The 17,574-nt window shown below is 46.8% G+C and overlaps 1 protein-coding gene across 5 annotated transcripts in view; it reads left to right on the top strand.

The window, feature by feature from the left end:
* LOC137225117 (kalirin-like) overlaps positions 1 to 17,574 on the top strand; it is a 117,430-nt gene that overhangs the window by 49,943 nt on the left and 49,913 nt on the right. For all 5 annotated transcript variants that reach the window (XM_067738662.1, XM_067738659.1, XM_067738658.1 and 2 more), the window contains 8 exons: positions 4,615 to 4,745; positions 9,204 to 9,270; positions 11,144 to 11,247; positions 11,429 to 11,498; positions 11,821 to 11,907; positions 12,743 to 12,835; positions 13,591 to 13,641; positions 14,513 to 14,590. In XM_067738662.1, coding sequence (XP_067594763.1) covers positions 4,615 to 4,745; positions 9,204 to 9,270; positions 11,144 to 11,247; positions 11,429 to 11,498; positions 11,821 to 11,907; positions 12,743 to 12,835; positions 13,591 to 13,641; positions 14,513 to 14,590 — 681 coding nt within the window. The remainder of the gene's footprint in view (positions 1 to 4,614; positions 4,746 to 9,203; positions 9,271 to 11,143; positions 11,248 to 11,428; positions 11,499 to 11,820; positions 11,908 to 12,742; positions 12,836 to 13,590; positions 13,642 to 14,512; positions 14,591 to 17,574) is intronic.

Here is a 17,574-nt window from a genome sequence, read left to right as displayed (position 1 = left end):
TATAATTCATATAAAAGGGTGGGACAGCTAAGGGGTTGGTTGTGGGAGGTGGTGCTGAATCAGCTCCTTGACTGTTGTTTTATCAGATGAGCTTTGACTGAGAGGTTTCATATAAAAGTTTCATATAAAACTCTTTGAGTTTCATTCAGTAAATTCTCGGAGTCCTACTATGTGCCAGTCCTGCCAGCACAGAACCTTCCTTAATGGAGCTCACAGTCAAGGGTCAATGCTCAAAAATCCTCTCCTGCCTGGACTGTTGCAACCGTTTCCTCCCTGGTTTCAGCCTGACGTCTCTTCACATGACTGCTGGAGGGATCTTGCTTTTCTTTCGTTCTTCCTTTTTAAAAAAACTTTTAATAGTTCTTTTCTGTAATAAAAGCAATTATATGCTCATTCAGGAAAAATTGGAAAAATGACAAGAGTTTAAACACAAATTATATCTCATCCTATCATCATCTAGACATAGTCAGTGTTGAAATTTAGATATTTTTAAAATAATGTAGTTAATCATAGAGTATATAAAACTTAAGTCCTGTTTTCCTTTTACTGTCATATCAGATACATTTTCCCAGGTCATGAAAAGCTCTTAGGAGCATTAAGACTGATCTTTCTAAAACTTAAATCCAATCATGTTACTTTCCTGCTTAAAATTCTCCCATCGTTGGTCTTCGAAGGTAAAGTCTCTACTTTTTCTTTTTAATTGAAATATGGTTGATTTACAATCTTGTGTTAGTTTCAGGTGTTCAGCATAGTGATTTGGGTTTTTTGCAGATTATATGCTACACACAAGGCTTCTGATGATCTGATCTCTGCATCCTTCTCCAGCGTTGTCTGTTTCACTCCCTACTTCTTCTTTCCCTAGTACCCACTCCCCCCAACTCACATAACACACAGTTACTTGCTAATCCCCCTCTCCCCCTGCTTCACACTCTGTATCCTACCTATACCAGGTGGCCTTCAGCTTCCCAGGCTGCCCTGTGTAGTTTCTCAACTTGATCCTTTAGTCACAGTGCTCCTCCTGCCTGGATCATCCTTCCATTGGTGTATCCAGTGAAATCCTTTCCATTTCTCAGTACTCAGTTCAAGCATTGCCTCTTCCATTAAGCCTTTCCCAACCTTCCCTATCCCATCATAGAGCTGCCTGCTCCTTTTTTTCATCCTCCCCATAGTACCCCTCCTACCTAGAAGAATGCCCACTGTAGCTTAGATTTTGGTGGGCAGGCAACCACGTCTTATCCATCTTCATTTCTCCAGCACTTTGTAAATATTCAGCACATAGTAGAAGCACAATAAATATTTGCTTAAGTACAAACAAATCAGTCATAACACTGTGTAATAAATGCTGTTCAGGGGGTGTAGAAAGGGTGCATATAGGAGACCAGAGGAAGGGCATTTTCTGGGTATGTGGTCCAAGATCGAGCTGACAGGAAATGTGTTCATTTTTATTGTGGCAGTAGCCTTCCTCCATACTTAATCTTCTTTTTTGAATCCTATTTGCATCTCTGTTCCCTGACATGGCACCAGCTATAGGAGCACCCATTTGCAACATTTGTTGCTTCCTCCTTTGCACACCTTTTCCTTTGTCTGCTGAGACTGCTGTGGCCCTGAGCGCCAGACAGTGCAGAAGTCCTCCCTGGGCAGCACAGCCCACCGCTCATCAACCAGCCATCACTTCCCATGTCCCCCAAGGAGCAGCACAGACAATTGCAGGTCACCCATAGTTGCCCTTGGCTGGAACCTCGTATCCCAACTCTAGCACAGGTAGCCAGGTTCTCAGAAGGAATCACTCTTGAATTATTATAAGTATTTATAGCCAATGCCATTATTTGAGACAGCTAACATACAGCTTAGCCAAACCCTATATTTCCCTCTACTTCCTCTCTCACTGCCTCTGCCTTCCTCAACTGCATCCCAGAGAGTCCTTCCCCAGAGATAACTTGGGCTTCTTTGCTCGTATAACGGGTCGGGCAAGAGGAGATGGAACATATCTCCCTGTGTGACACTTTGGACTCCTCAGATGTCCTTCATTCTGTAGAAGAGTTGAGCGTGGACCACGCCAAGAGGGATGGTCCACGGAAGGGCCTTGTAGCAGAGGTGTAAGCCTGTTTCCCACGCCTTGCAGCCAGCACCCTGCCAGCCAGCAAGCTACGGAACAAAGACTAGAACAGGACAGTGGGGACAGTGGGAGGGGAGGTAAAAGGCATGTAATTGGATCAGTCACCAGCTGGGTCCATCTGCCTGTGGAGCCTGTCTCTGGTGGTGGCACCAGGGGACATGTCACATGTCGTTGGAAAGCCTGTCTGTCCGGTGGCTTGTCAGACCTCGGCACCAAACACTCATTTCCTTAATAACTGGTTACAGATCCTGAATCCATAAATGTAGCTAAACTCTTCTTGACCTTTCTATATTTTTAGCCTAGGCTGCTTCTCTGCATGACAACGTCCATGGTTGATTACTTGTTCTGTGAGATACCTTCATGTCAAGTTAAAAGCAGCTCTCTCTCTCGAGCTTGAAGACCCTGTCCTCTTAATGCTGGCTTCTAGTGTTGGTAACAAATTCATGTTTGGCCCTTGGCACAGGCCTTTGATTTGGGGATGGAGTGGGGGGAAAGAAGGTTGACATCTCAGCTTTAAGTTTTTCAGCCTCCAATTCTAGTAATCCCCACCTGTTCTCATATAATGGCCCCACTGGTCACCTCGTTCGCTTTTTGTTTTGTTTACCTGCGCTTTTCCTACACTCTATTCAGCCTCTGTTGAAATACAGCAGCTAAGTGAGTTTGTGACAGATACTCCAAGTGTGGGTTGTTTGAGACCATGCTGAAGCCTTTTGTTCCTACTACCTTTGGGGTCACTTCTTTTTTTTTTTTTTTTGCGGTACGTGGGACTCTCACTGCCGTGGCCTCTCCCGTTGTGGAGCACAGGCTCCGGACGTGCAGGCTCAGCGGCCATGGCTCACGGGCCCAGCCGCTCCGCGGCACGTGGGATCTTCCCGGACCGGGGCACGAACCCGTGTCCCCTGCATCGGCAGGCGGACTCTCAACCACTGCGCCACCAGGGAAGCCCTGGGGGCACTTCTTGATCTTTGTGACTTTAACCTTAGGGCTGATGTTTTCAAAGACGGCTAAAGTAAAGCCTTTCCTTTTCCTACGACAGTGGCTGTAGGAGACAGTCGTTTTGTGTGGCTAGTTGGGATTACTCTCCCATATTTGTTTTCCATTTGCCCACCGTGACCTTGGTCTCCAGTCTTACTGTTTATCCACATGGTTTCTGCCAGTTTGCATAATGAAATGCTAAGCTGCGTGCTCTTTCTTCTACAGCACTTATAAAACTGTTAAGATTGACCCCATCTTTTAGCATCCTTATTGTTAATACTTCCATCCATGGGGGGCAGTGGGGGAACCCACCACTGTAGAGCATTTTAAATTTTTCAAGGGGTTGTACACCTATTGTCTCTGACTTTTCCTTAAAAATCTGTAGAAAGGAGAGACCCAACTTGAAAATGGAGAAAAACTGAAGCATGGAACAATTTTATCTGTCTCCCTTAAAATCATCCAGGGACTGGCAGATCTAGGATTAGAATCCTTTACCCTTAGCTCTTTCGAGAGTAACATATTAATCCCTTTAACTTGTTTCTTTTCTTTCTTTTTTTTTTTTAAAAATTTATTTATTTTATTTATTTATTTTTGGGTACATTGGGTCTTTGTTGCGGCACGCGGGCTTTCTTTAGTTGTGGCGAGCCGGGGCTACTCTTCATTGCTGTGCGCGGGCTTCTCATTACGGTGGCTTCTCTTGTTGTGAAGCACAGGTCCTAGAGTGCATGGGCTTCAGAAGTCGTGGCGTGCAGGCTCACTAGTTGTGGCTCACAGGCTCTAGAGCGCAGGCTCAGTAGTTGTGGCACGTGGGCTTAGTTGCTCCGCAGCATGTGGCATCTTCCCGGCCCAGGGCTCAAACCCGTGTCCCCTGCATTGGCGGGCGGATTCTTAACCACTGCGCCACTAGGGAAGTGCCCCTTTAACTTGTTTCTTCGTCCTGCAGCACCTTAATTAAAAGAGATGAAAGGGATTAATAAATGAAAGAAAGCCCTTGGTAAATAATCTTAGCAAAGATGTTTTTAGAAAAGGCTAAAGTCTGTTTACCTCTTCTTGTCTACATCTCATTGGCCTCTTCAAAGCAAATCGTAGCTGATTTAACAAACATGATTTTACTGAACAAATTCTCCTATCACTGCCCTCCCCTTGTCAATTCACATTTGGTGGTCCTACGAGTGAGGATTTTCTTTCCTCATTGCTTGTTTGGTGTAGAATTGCGACGATTAGCTTTACCTCTGGAGCTCTTACCCAGAGATCAATCACTTTGACGGTGTTCATTATGTTCGGGAAATTGGCGGCCCCTAACACCAAGTACATCCTAATTGCCTGAGAAGGTGGCGGCTCTGGGCTCCCTGCTGCAGGAAGATGGGAGTCTCTGGCCTCCTGGTACTTCACTGAAGTTCAGTGAGGACAGCCTTGGTTAGTAATCCACCAAGTTGGCTGTGGCTGGGCTGGGGGGGCACAAGGACTTCCAGACCACTTTCCCACGTTCACTTCTCTAAGGCTGTTCATTCTTCTCTTTTCAGAGTCTGGAAGGAGGCTCGTACCGGGGGAGCTTGAAAGACCCCACAGGCTGCCTGAATGAGGGCATGACCCCACCCACACCTCCTAGAAACCTGGAAGAAGAACAGAAAGCCAAGGCCCTGAGAGGCAGGATGTAAGTGCTTCCCCAGACTCCAGCCTGGTGCACGTGTGTGCAATGGACAAGGGACGGGGTCCTGTGCAGTTTGGGGAGAATTAAGGATTCCCCACACTGTGTTTCCATTGGCGCCATTCGTTCTAAGTAAAGGTGACCGGTCTATACAGTGTGACCTTGATCAACAACGGGCTGTTTGGCACTGACTTTAAGGATTTTCAGCTGAAATATTTTCTGTAAGATAAGGGCTATTACTGATGGTGTGGTTATAACCAAGTCTGTTAGAAATTTAAAACATGCTGATAAAAAACAAAACAACAAAGGTCAGGGAACTATGGGACCATTACTGTGGCTCCATATCAAAGACTCCATGTTAGAAAGTCTGACGGAGTTTCATCTGAGGAAACGTTTCCCCACATGTAGGAAAGTAACGTATAGGAAAAGGGAGCTGTTGGGCTACCATGCTGGGTTCTAGCTCCACCCCTTCTCCAGCGGTTTTTATTTAAAAAAAAATTTTTATAGAGTAATATTTGTTTTTTGGGGGGGTTTTGTTAGCCCAATTTTTTTTAATTGAGATACAGTTGATGTACAATATTACGTAAGTTACAGGTGTACAACATAGTGATTCACAAACTTTAAACGTTATACTTCATTTATAGTTATTATAAAATATTGGCTATATTTCCCTGTGCTATACAATATATCCTTGCTTATTTATTTTACACATAATAGTTTGTACTTCTTAATCCCCTCCTACTATCTTGCCCGTCCCCCTTCCCTCTCCCCACTGGTAACCACTAGTTTGTTCTCTATATCTGTGAGTCTGTTTCCTTTTTGTTATATTCACTAGTTTTTTTTTATTTTTTAGATTCCACATACAAGTGATATCATACAGTATTTGTCTTTCTCTGTCTGACTTATTTCACTGTGGGCTGAGTTCCAAGAGAACCTCTTTACTTTTAGAATGGTTAGGGGTAAATACAATTCACATTGGCAGTCCATTTCACAAGAACCCATATGTTTTGCAAGGTTTGAGTTATCTACCGTGATGTGAAGTCAATCTTCTATTACTTGATTCGATCAAGAAGATAGCAACACCATTACTGCAAAACTACAGTCCCTCCAAAACTTGTTTTGTTGTTTAGGGTTTCACTCTGTGTTGCACGCAGAGCTGCTAATGAGTCTTGCACATAGCTTGATGTGTGAGAGATGGTAAGCACAGTGAGAATGGGATAGGCAGGCGGAAAAGGTCCCGCCCTGTTGCTAATTAGCCTGCCCTTCTGCCCCAAACTAGTCACTCCTTTAGCCTGGTCATAGACATGAAGATTAGCAAAAATAAAGGAGGCCAGGTCCTTCTGTTGCCTGCAGATAGACGAAGTGACCATTTATAACTGTTACCAAGGAAACATCATAGCTAGGGCCTGGCCCCAGAGCAGGGCTGTCACCTCCTAATGGAAATGAGCAAGTGTCATGTAAGTGCTCTGGTTCCATATTTACCCCCTTAACTTTATGGGTGCTCAGGGGGAACCCCAGGAATAGAATAGGGGTAAAGAAATACCATCCCCAAAGGGAAGTTTCTTAGGACTTGTACAAAGCTGCTTCTCCTTAGCTTTTCAGTTTTTACATAGATGAGGCAGGGTTGGAGCTGATGTTCCAGTCTTGTCAAGCCAAAGCAAAACTTATATCAGGAAGGTGAAAGCTTCTATTAGGGAGGTAACCTTTAAGGTGACAGGTGTTCCTTGGCAAAGCTTATCTCTACTCTTGTAATAGGGCCTATGAACAGTCATTTAAGTCATTGTCTTGCTTCCAGACATGATATTGTCTAATTTTGCTCCAACAGGCAAAGGTTTGTTGCTTCTTTTACCCAATTCATTCATTTCTTCCCCCTCTTCTCACTCTCTCGCCCTCCTCCACATATTTTCACATCCTGCAGTGTCCCAAAAATCCAGGCATTAGAATGAGTCATTCCTTTTACTGTATATTGTCCTTATTCTGCTATACTTTATGGTCATGATGAAAGAGAGGATGTGAAGCTGGAGGCTGGGGGGGATAGAGAATTGAGACTCAATCCAGTAAGCCCTCAAAAGGTTTAATGAGAGCTCCATGGAGAGAAGGTGTAAACAGACAGTTATTTGTCCAGGAGAAGAAAAAAGCGAAGAATGGACTCAATTGTCTTCAAGTTTTAGCCACTCATTTATTCAACAAATATTTGTTGAGCACCTGTTATGTACCAAGTGCTTGGCGTACACAGCAGTGAATAAAACAAACAATAACGACAGAAGAAAAGTCCATGCTCTCGTGACACGTTTACATTCTAATGGGAGAAATCATACAATAAACAAAATGTAAAATAAATCATGTAGTGTGTTAGAAGCTGGAAGAAAAGAAAAAAGAGTAAGGGAGATCGGGAGTATGGATGAGGCCACGTTGCGGCTTTAAATGGTTCTGACCAAAGCGGTCTGCGCAAAGACCAGAAGCAGGTAAGGAACTAGCCTGTAGCCATGGAGGAAACGTATTCTCAACACAGGCAACAGCCAGTGCAAAGGCTGTAAGAGATTTTTCTGTGGAAGACCAGCCATTCCCTACCATTGTGAAGGATAGACGTCAGAAGTAGGTCTGACCTGTAGCTGGAAGAAGTTTAGTTGGACCAAAGAATAGCATTTACTTTGTAAATAACCTTTACTCATAAGAACTGAACATGAAAAAAATTGCTTTATTGTCAGTTCAGTTTATTTGGCAATTGATTGTGTACTGCCTTGAGATGCATGTAGCATAAATCTTTTATGTACCTTTTCAGAATGTCTTTTAATGTGTCATTATCTCTCCAAGTGTTTTTCATCAGCTCTTCAAGGGAGGAGATGCTAGGTCCACTGGCAGCACCTAGTCTAATCCTCTTCCCTAGAGGCTGGAAAGCCCAGGACACACTTCAATGTCAGCAGGTAGCTTAGCACAGAAATACCACCCAGAGGCAGAGAACTGGACTTCATCTCCAGAAGGCCCTTCTAGCCCCAAATTTCCACTCTAACTTTCCTGTGGTTTTTCTTCTACCACCTTCTTCCAAGTGGTAACTCGGACCATGCTAAAGATACATTTAAATGCTTTTATTTGGCGTTGCCAGTTCCTTCCTGTGGCCTGAAACACATAATTGTGTGTATCAGAGAGAGGGAGCTGGTTGGAAGTGCTGGGCATGCTGATAAAGAAGCCTGTGTTCCCCATCGCCCTGAGGCTCTAGGCCCGGGGATTCGGTGGCTTCTCTGTGCTGTATGGACAAGAATTTCAGAGGAATTGCTTCCTGGGTTCAGAACGGCTACTACCGTTGGGCTGGGGCCCCTCTTTGACATCCTAGAGCTTGACCCCTTCTGCCACTCGGGTCAAAAATGCAGTTGTATGGCTCCAGGCTAAACTCTTTCAAACTTAGATAATACAAATCAGACTCCATTAAGCTGCGTACACCTACCCTGCCCCTGTGCACAGCCATACGTGTTTTATGTCCAGCTCTTTACTGTCTGGACAGGAAGAAAGAAGTGTTTGGGTTTGACGCCTCAGGGACTCCAGAGAGCCAGTCTGAGTCGTTTAACCAGGCAGCGGGCGACAGTGAAAGAGCAGAGTCTTTGGACTCTTGTACAACTGGGTTCAAATCCCAGCTCTGCTTCTCACATTGTCATCTTGGGCGATACTGCCTCAGTATTTCCATCTACATAAACCAGGGCTTATAGTACTTACCTTCTCATAAGCTTGAGGAAAGCCAGATGAAGCAACTGGCACAAAAGCAAATGTTCTAAGAGGAAGAAATCATTAACAAGAAAGAAACCAAGAAAGTAAATGTCCTCGTAGTGATTAAATCCCGCATCGGGTGGGGATGGGGATGTGGCCACACTGAAAGGGGTGATTAGGGAATCTTTCTGGCCTGGACGGGGGATTTTTGCAGGCCAGTTACCATGGACGCCTACCTGAATGATTGTAGCTTCTGTATCTCAAACACTTCACTTGATGACAGTGTCTCTGAGGCCCAAAGGTTGCTTATCAGACAGATGTCTTTCTCTTCTTGTTAAGCAAAGAACAGAGCTGACACGAAGGAGGAAAAGCCTCCTGCTGATCCCTTGGCTTCGAAGCTTTCATAACTCAGTTTTGCCCAAGTGACTGTTATTCCTTCTGCCTTGTGTCTGTACAACTATTCAGTTGTAGGTGAGGGAGGAGGAAGCATAAGGAATAGGAAGACAGATGCTGGGTTGTGAGCATTGTTCTTCTGGCTGTTGCTGCCATCTGGGAAAGCCTTCTCAGCCCCGCTGCCCTCAGCTCCTGAGCAGCGGGGGCCTCTCATCCAGAGGGCACCAGCCAGCACCTCCCCCAGGGTGCCCAGCGTGGGTTTGGGTGGTCTTGTCATAGAGACGCCAAAGTAACTTTCCTGTGAACTTCAGTGTGAAGATTTCTTGCTTCACAGTGAAGAGGAACCCTCACTGTTCTTAATCTCCTGCTCAGGTTTGTCCTGAATGAACTGGTACAGACAGAGAAAGACTATGTGAAGGATCTGGGGATTGTGGTAGAGGTGAGTACATGGCTCAGGGCGGGTCTGTGGTCACCCAGCCAGTGGCATATTGGACCCTACCTGGGCCCTGTGGTGTTCTGTTTTGTTTTGTTTATTTTTTAATTTATTTATTTTTATTTACTTTTTGGCTGCATTGGGTCTTCGTTGCTGCGCGCGGGCTTTCTCTAGTTGCGGCGAGCGGGGGCTGCTCTTCGTTGCGGTGCGCGGGCTTCTCATTGCGGTGGCTTCTCTTGTTGTAGAGCACGGGCTCTAGGCGCGCGGGCTTCAGTAGTTGTGGCTTGTGGGCTCGGTAGTTGTGGCTTGTGGGCTCCAGAGCACAGGCTCAGTAGTTGTGGCACACGGGCTTAGTTGCTCCGCGGCATGTGGGATCTTCCTGGACCAGGGATCAAACCCATGTCCCCTGCATTGACAGGAGGATTCTTAACCACCGTGCCACCAGGGAAGTCCTGGCCCCATGGTGATTTAACTTGACAGTATGTATTTTACTCTCCCTGGGTATTTGTAGAGATGAAACTAAAAATGGTAGTAGATCAAATAGAATATGTAGGTAAGTTTTTTTCTTTTCCCCTTGAAATATTATAAGAGATTTAGAGGAGGGTAGGGCCCCAAATGTTGCAGCCTCTTAGTTAGACCTGAATCCATTTCACCTTGTTTTAGGTGACCAAGTTATTGTCTCCAGAGCTTTTCATTGGTATCTAACCAATATATATACTAGTTATAAATAAATAAATAAATAAATATATATATATATATATATATAAAACCATAAATATAAGAATATACAGACATATTCTTCACAGTTATGAGCCAGCATGGGCACTAAGCAAGTCAAGCAGGTCACTCTTAGTGAAACCTTGGGGCTTCCATGTTTCCCTAGTTTGCTACCAAGAGGACAAAGAAAAAACCACCAATAAGGCGAGATTGGCAGGTCCACAGTTAAACGTCAACTTGATAGTAAATAGAACAGCTCTCTCCATAGGGGTTTACTTTAGGGGGATTTAGACACTTGGAGGAAAAAGTCTAAGAAACTAAATGGATAATTTAGATGCCCTAGAGCCCTGCTGTTAATCATCTTAAACGACAGGATGTGAAGTCTAAAAAGTGAATGCCTGATATCTGAATCACCTGCTGGTTCCTTACATTGGGTCTGTAAGCCCCCATCCTATGCAGTCTGCTGATTTAGGGGTTCGTATTTACCTGTCCTGAACCTTGGATACACAGACTAACCTGGCAGATAGAAGACTTGAATTCTAACTTGGGGAAAGTTATCCTCTGTTCCAAGGTGGGATGGGGGCAGCGAGAGTTGTAGCAGCCTCCATAAGCAGTCCAGCCTGGAAGTGGAAGGCTTGGGAATCTGCAGACTGAGGTCCAGGGAAGTCAGGCATCAGTGGTGTGACTTAGACAAATCCCATAATTCCCCATGCACTGGCTTTCTCATCTTTCGATGGGGATAAGTGCTGGTACAACCTCAGAACCTGATTTTAAAACTGCGATAAGATTATATATGATAGCACTTTACAGAATCGAAAGTATTCACCTATTAAGACTTATTTCTAGGTCAAACACATCTAGTTTTAAGCCTTTAAAGACGTAATTAATTGGATTGGGAGATGGGAGAAGAACAGGCAACTGTTTCTTCTTTGTCCTGCTTTCTTACGGGGGCTGGAGACAAAGAAAGGGGCCCAGAACTTCACAGAAGTTTTGTCTGTCCCTCTGCACAAGGGTGAAGTCCTGGTTGAGTGCGGAGAAACCACAGAAGCCCTTGGCCGCCTCCTCACACGCACTGGGGGCTTCCACGGGGCTGCAGGGTGGGGCTTGGCCCAGAAAGCCTCCTCGTGAAAACGCTTTACTCACCGTTGCCTCCGCCCCGCAGGGCTTCATGAAGAGGATAGAAGAAAAGGGTGTCCCTGAGGACATGCGAGGAAAGGATAAAATCGTGTTTGGAAATATTCACCAGATTTATGATTGGCATAAGGAGTAAGTGCTACGTTGCCCTGAGGCTCAGGGGGTCTTGGAATCCAGGACTCTCCTGTCCTCCCCCTGTGTCTGACCTTAGGGGTGGGGTTTGGGGAGAGTCTTGTGTCATTCATCTCACCACTGAGAAATGATACAGTTCTGAAGAATGTGCCTTCCTTCTCTTCTCTCCATCCTTTTACAGTGTTTTCCTGGGTGAGCTGGAAAAATGTATCCAGGAGCAAGACAGACTGGCACAGCTCTTTATTAAATATGTGAGTGTTGCCCTGCGGCCCCTCCGCGCCCCCTCCCACCATGCGCATTTGCATGCATTTTACTGTCCCTTCCCTCCTCTGCTCTCCCTCCTCATCCCTCTCTGAGCTGTTGGGGTCTTTTCTCTCTTTCCTGGCAGTTTGGAAGATGGGCTCTTGCCCACTGTGTTTTTCTCCTCTGTCCTTGATATTTAGCCTCTTTGGTGCGGCCCCAGAACATGGGCCACATCTCTGTCCTTTGTCTCTCCGCCCCTAGACCAGCTTAGCACTCTGAGATGGAGCGCGAGGCACAGCTGCCTGAGCGCCTTTCCCTCTGCCTTTGCAGGAGCGGAAGCTGCACATCTACGTGTGGTACTGCCAGAATAAGCCGCGCTCCGAGTACATCGTCGCCGAGTACGACGCCTACTTTGAGGTGAGCTGCTCGGGCCTGGCTGAACCACAGTGTGGGCAAGACGCTCAGGCCGGGACCACCCCATTCACAAACACCGGCCGTCATCCGTCCGTGCGTGTCCCCCTCACCGCACTCTCCACCCCTCAGGACAGGGAGGGCTGCCTCAACAGAGCCGTTAGCTTCTTGGCTAAGTTCTCGTTAGCTCCTCTCCTCTTCTAGAGCCCCCGTCGGCAGAACGACTCTGTAACGCAGAGCCCGCTGCAGAAGCTCCGGTCCCCCTTCCGTGACCCCGGAGCCCACTGCGCCCACGCTCTTCCTCACCGGGCCCTGGAGGCTGCTTGCTAAGGACCCTCAACAAGGGGCTCACAGCACCTTGTACGCAGCCTCTGTCCCGTTCCCCGAGGCCCGGCAAGCACCTAAAGTGTGTGTGCTGCCGCACCCTGGAGGCGTTTATTGTGCTGGAGGAGAGGCAACACCATCACCTGGAAAGAGCCCTTGCCTGAGTGTTTGCAGATCTGAGTTGAGGGCCCAGCCCGTAGGCTTGTGGTGTCCCAGGGGAAGCCCTTCATTTCTGACTTGGCCGTGGAGTGGGAGAGAGAACAGAACACCCCTGCCAGCTTGTCCCTGGGACTGGGTGTGACAGAGCTTGATAGGTAAGAAGGTGATGGTGAGATGTGCTTTGTCGTTAATAACAAAATGAGCTATTGTGTAGGCAATTCTACCCGTTGCGTGGTTTGAAGATTCTAAACCTTTATTGGCAAACATGAAGACCTGCCATCCTTGCCTTTGAACCCCTGTCCAGAGCACCCCAATCCTTTGGTTCCTTTTCCCCTGATGTAGCTCCCTTGTGTTCCAGGAGGTGAAACAGGAGATAAATGAAAGGCTGACACTTAGCGACTTCCTTATCAAGCCCATTCAGAGAATCACAAAGTATCAGCTGCTCCTCAAGGTAAGAGGGCTGTGAGCCCCGCCCAGGGCCAGAGCAGGGTCTTCATCAGGCTCTGAGTTAGGGAGCAGGTCAGCTCGAGGTTCTGTCTCCACCACACTAGTTGGGGGCATGTGTGGGTTTTTACCTTTTACCGGCTGGTTATTTGTGTCAGCTTTGCCCCTGCATAAATTGCATGCCTGTTGTTCCTTCCTTAAGGTTGGTGGTTATTTGATTTTCTTTTTTCCAAATCACTTTCTTACGTTGTTGCCATCACTGACTGGCTTGGTACCTTTAAAAACTAAAAAATAATAAGAGCATAAAATCAGAGTAGAACACACAGAGAAAGAAAAGGAAGGGCAAAGCCCTAGGAACCCTAGATGAGTAAAACCTAAAATTTGATCATTTTTTTACTTTTTAAAATCATGTAGTTTGACTTGTCTTACAGAAATATGAAGCAAATGAGAGATTTGACAGTCCTTTGTCCCTTTCCTCCTTGTCATCATTCCCCTTTTGTCCCTATTCACACACTTTCTCTCCCCTTCACCCCTGCCGCCCTTTTCCCATAGCTCTGAATCTTTGAATATTCCGGGGGTTTTCTCTGTGTGATTACATCCACCATGACTCCCAGCTTCATATCTCAGCGACTACAAAGCGTTGCCATCTCTGTGGGGAAGGAAAGTCTCCTGGGTGTCATCTTGGTTTTTACAATGCTACGTTTTTTATAGGGCCTTCTTTTCCTAACTGGTTTCACTCTCCCTGCTTCCCCCACTTGCTAGGACTTCCTGAGATACAGCGAGAAGGCTGGTTTGGAGTGTTCTGATATCGAGGTGAGTTTTCTGCTTGTAATGCTGGTGGCTCTTATGGGACAGTTATTGGATGTCTGCCCCTAAAGGGGAAAGATTGGCCCTGGAGGATGGGGAGTCCAGGCTGGCTCCTCTCAGACAGCAAAGAGCCCCTTGCAAACAGCTGCCCGGCAGGAGGTGTAGTGGCGAGTATTAAGGAGCACGTTGAACGTTTTTTGAGAATCCGGTCCAGGGCCAGACCAGAGCTTAGCCCTGCTCGTGTTCTCCTCGTAGCTCCCAGTGACATGTGGTGCGAAAGGGTGGTATTTTAACCCTCTAACATCCTGCAGAGATTGGGTGTTTCATCGTGCAGCTTTATCCATGAATCCAGGTACTGTTTGAGGCTGACATAGAAATTATTCCATTTTCACTCCCTCCCCCGTCCCCGAGGATTACTCCCTAAGTGAAGTCCTTAGAGACAATGTCACCATGGGGATTATTTTAAGCCAGGGAGGTTACAGACCATTCTGGCAGGTTATTTTAGGTTAAAACCTCTAGTATTTCACAAGCGAGGCTAAGCTGTTGCTTCGGCAGCCGGGGAGCAACAAAGAGAAAAAAGAAAATGCAAGAAGGAAAGCAAATGGATAAACGGAAGTGGGAAGGTTCGGAAAAGGATGGGCTGGTAGCATCCTCCCCGCGTGTGCTCACTGATTCACGTGGAGCCCCTGCACGGATGACCAACAGCCCCCAGCTTAGAACAGGAAAGCCCTCCCTCCTCTGAAGTGGACAGCAGGGACCAGTGTCCCTTCCTAGGATCAGGGAGCCCCCAGGAGGCCCCTGGCTTCCAGCATGGAACCGCCGAGCCCCCTTCCCCACTGCTGCTCCCCGCCCTGACTGCTGTTGTTCTTTCCCACAGAAAGCAGTGGAGTTAATGTGCCTTGTTCCAAAACGCTGCAACGACATGATGAATCTGGGGCGCCTGCAGGGCTTTGAGGTGAGCCCTTAAGAAGGCTTCTTGGGCTTCCCTGGTGGCGCAGTGGTTGAGAGTCCGCCTGCCGATGCAGGGGACACGGGTTCGTGCCCCGGTCGGGGAAGATCCCACGTGCCGTGGAGCAGCTGGGCCCGTGAGCCATGGCCGCTGAGCCTGCGCGTCCAGAGCCTGTGCTCCGCAACGGGAGAGGCCGCAGCAGTGAGAGGCCCGCGTACTGCAAAGAAAAAAAAAAGAAGGCTTAGCCCTCTCCCTTCAGGGCAGCAGGAGCCCAGGCTTCCCTTTGAAGTCCTGTGCGCGTGTTCTCTGCCTCTCTCACTCACCGCGTTTGCCCTTGTGCCCAGGCCCCTCCAGATCACAGGCCTGGAAGATGCACCTGTTTAGGACCTCCAGTGATAGGGCAGCCAGAGGAAGTCGACCAAGCTGCAGTCAGGATTGCAAGGGGCTTGGAAAGACCCCAGATTCTTTATAGCTATGGACGTGCCGATGACCCCTTCCCTTTTCTTGCTTGCTTGAGAAATGCCGGGAATGTGAGGGAGAACAGGACTACGTGATGAGAGTAGAACCAGAGGGAAAATGGAACACTTTTTTTCGGAGAGGGTGGTTCTAGTAAACGGGTCTACACAGTGGCTGGCTTTTTAGCTAAATGAATGTTTAAAGCTCTGAAACATCACAGTGCACATTTCTGTTCTTTGACAAGAAGAATCAAGTCTTGGGAGAAACAGCTAGACGTACCCAGGGTTTGGATTTCAACAAATATGCTAGTGTGCTAGGGCTGCCCTAACAAAGTACCACAGGCTGGGTGGCTGGAACAACAGAAATGTTATCGTCTCACATTTCCAGAAGTTAGAAGTCCGAGATCAAAGTGTAGGCAAGGGTGGTTCCTTCTGAGTGCTGTGAGGAAAGGGTCTGTCCAGGCCTCCCTCCTTGGCTTATAGATGGCCGTCTTCATGTTCACATGGCATTCTTCCTGTATTTTCACATCGCCTTCCTTCTGTACATATCTCTGTGTTCAAATTTTCCCTTTTTATAAAGACACCGATCATGTTTGATTAAGGCTCACCATAATGACCTCTCTTTAACTTGATTCCCTTTGTAAAGGCTCTGTCTTTTGATAAGGTTGCATTCTGAGGTGCTGAGGGTTAAGACTTCAACATCCAAATTGGAGAGGGGATTCAATTCAACCCATAACAGTGAACCTTAGAAGAGCAAATTGACTTTCCTGGTTTAAACTTAATAAGTGGCTGTTATTAATTTATATCCACACTTCTAACTAAACATAATCTGTTTTAAATATTAATACGATAAAACTGGAACTGATGCAGTTATTGACTGGTGCTTAGTTGTTGAGCCCCTTAGAGAAAGATGTGGATCTTCTAATCCTGTTTCCCAGTAATCCTGCAAGATTTCATTATTCATTTTTTTCCTCTGGCTAAACTAGAATAAAATAGACATAAGGCAGACTGGTATACGAGTAAAGTTAGGAAATGCTATATTCAGGTTTGGGTTAGTGAGTTGGATTCATGATGGTCTTGAGCCAAATTCTTCTGTCCTTTTGGCCCTTGCCACCCATCCTGGTGTCCCTGTCTGATTCCCATTGATTTGTTGTGACCAGGAACGATGTGGAGGGTCCTTTCTGCTGTTCATTTTTTCACAGGTTCTTGTTCTCCACAGTAGGCATGAGGCATTGGAGAAGCAGGATCATGCAGCAGAAATTCACCCCGAGTTCTCACACAGTGTTTCTTTAGCCATGCTAGATGACGCTGTACCTGTTCCCTTGGAATTATGCCAGATCTGAGCCTGTTCTGAACAGAAGTAATTCCTTTTGCTCTTCATCCTTGATGTCCCTGTGTTTTTCTGAGCAGGAGTCTGACTTGGCTTTCTCTTGGTCTCTGGAGGAACTGGCCACTGACAGGAGGAGCAGCATCTGATGTACCTTCTGACCCAAGTCAGACTTCACAGGAACTGTGTTGTGCATGGTCGTGTGTCCACAGAAGGCCACACACAGGAGGGTGGAATTATTTTCTCTTTTAAATCAAGCACCACCATCTCCTTTTTTCATCAAGCCCTAGAGAATATGCTTTGCATTCATTCCTTCAGCTAATTGGGAAGGACCATGAACGTACTTCCATTCCTTCTGAAGTCCGTGGCTTTGGGTCAGGGAGAAGTTAGCCCCTTCCCTTAGATTCTCTCCCTTTTAAATCCTCTAGCTTTCCCTTTGGCATTGACAGGGCTATAACTCATGGGTCAGGCTCTTATGTAATATTAATAGAGCTTTTAGGGCTGGTCACTGGCTTAATATTAACTTTGGACCAGGGTAGACATAAGCCTGTTTGGCTGCTGACCTGGACAGTAAGGAACCACATCCAAGCAGAGGGCAGGCGTTTCTCAGGAACATGAAAGGAAAATGACCTGTGTGTTGGGTAATGTTTGGAACAAGGCGTCACATACAGAAAATAGCCCACATTTGCGCTAAAGGGCAAAAGTTGTCACCTGAAAGTACAGTTCAGAGGAGGCCCTCTGGCCACTATCTCAGATGCCAGTGTCTTCTTGTTGCAGAACAGTAGAAAAAGCAATAGCATCCGTGAAGACTTGTCGGGTTAGGCCATATTCCCTTTGAAGATGTGACAGTGTTTCTGAAAATCTGGTTAGAACTGGCGAACCAGATAGGCTCCACCTCCTACCCTGAGTGTCAAGTGATCTGGCAACTGGAGGCATTGAAATATAGACACCTGTCAATAGTATCTCAACTGTGCCTGCTGATCTGGAGCCGGAGACCAAGACCTCAGAATTTCCCCATCCTGAAATAATAGAAGAGAGGAGCCTGACTCATCTGATTTCTTTTTGTGGTCCGGCCTCCATCACTTCCCTTGGCCCCAGGTTGGTTCTAGGTTCATGGCTAGCACCCCAGGTCCTGGCTGCAAGGGCCGGGCAGGCACACCTCTCAGAGCTCCGAGGACAGAAAGGCCACTTCCAGCTCCAGCATCATC

Source organism: Pseudorca crassidens, chromosome 5 (genome assembly GCF_039906515.1).
Source record: "Pseudorca crassidens isolate mPseCra1 chromosome 5, mPseCra1.hap1, whole genome shotgun sequence".
NCBI classification, from domain to species: Eukaryota; Metazoa; Chordata; class Mammalia; order Artiodactyla; family Delphinidae; genus Pseudorca; species Pseudorca crassidens.
This window is presented reverse-complemented; position numbering and strand designations above follow the sequence as displayed.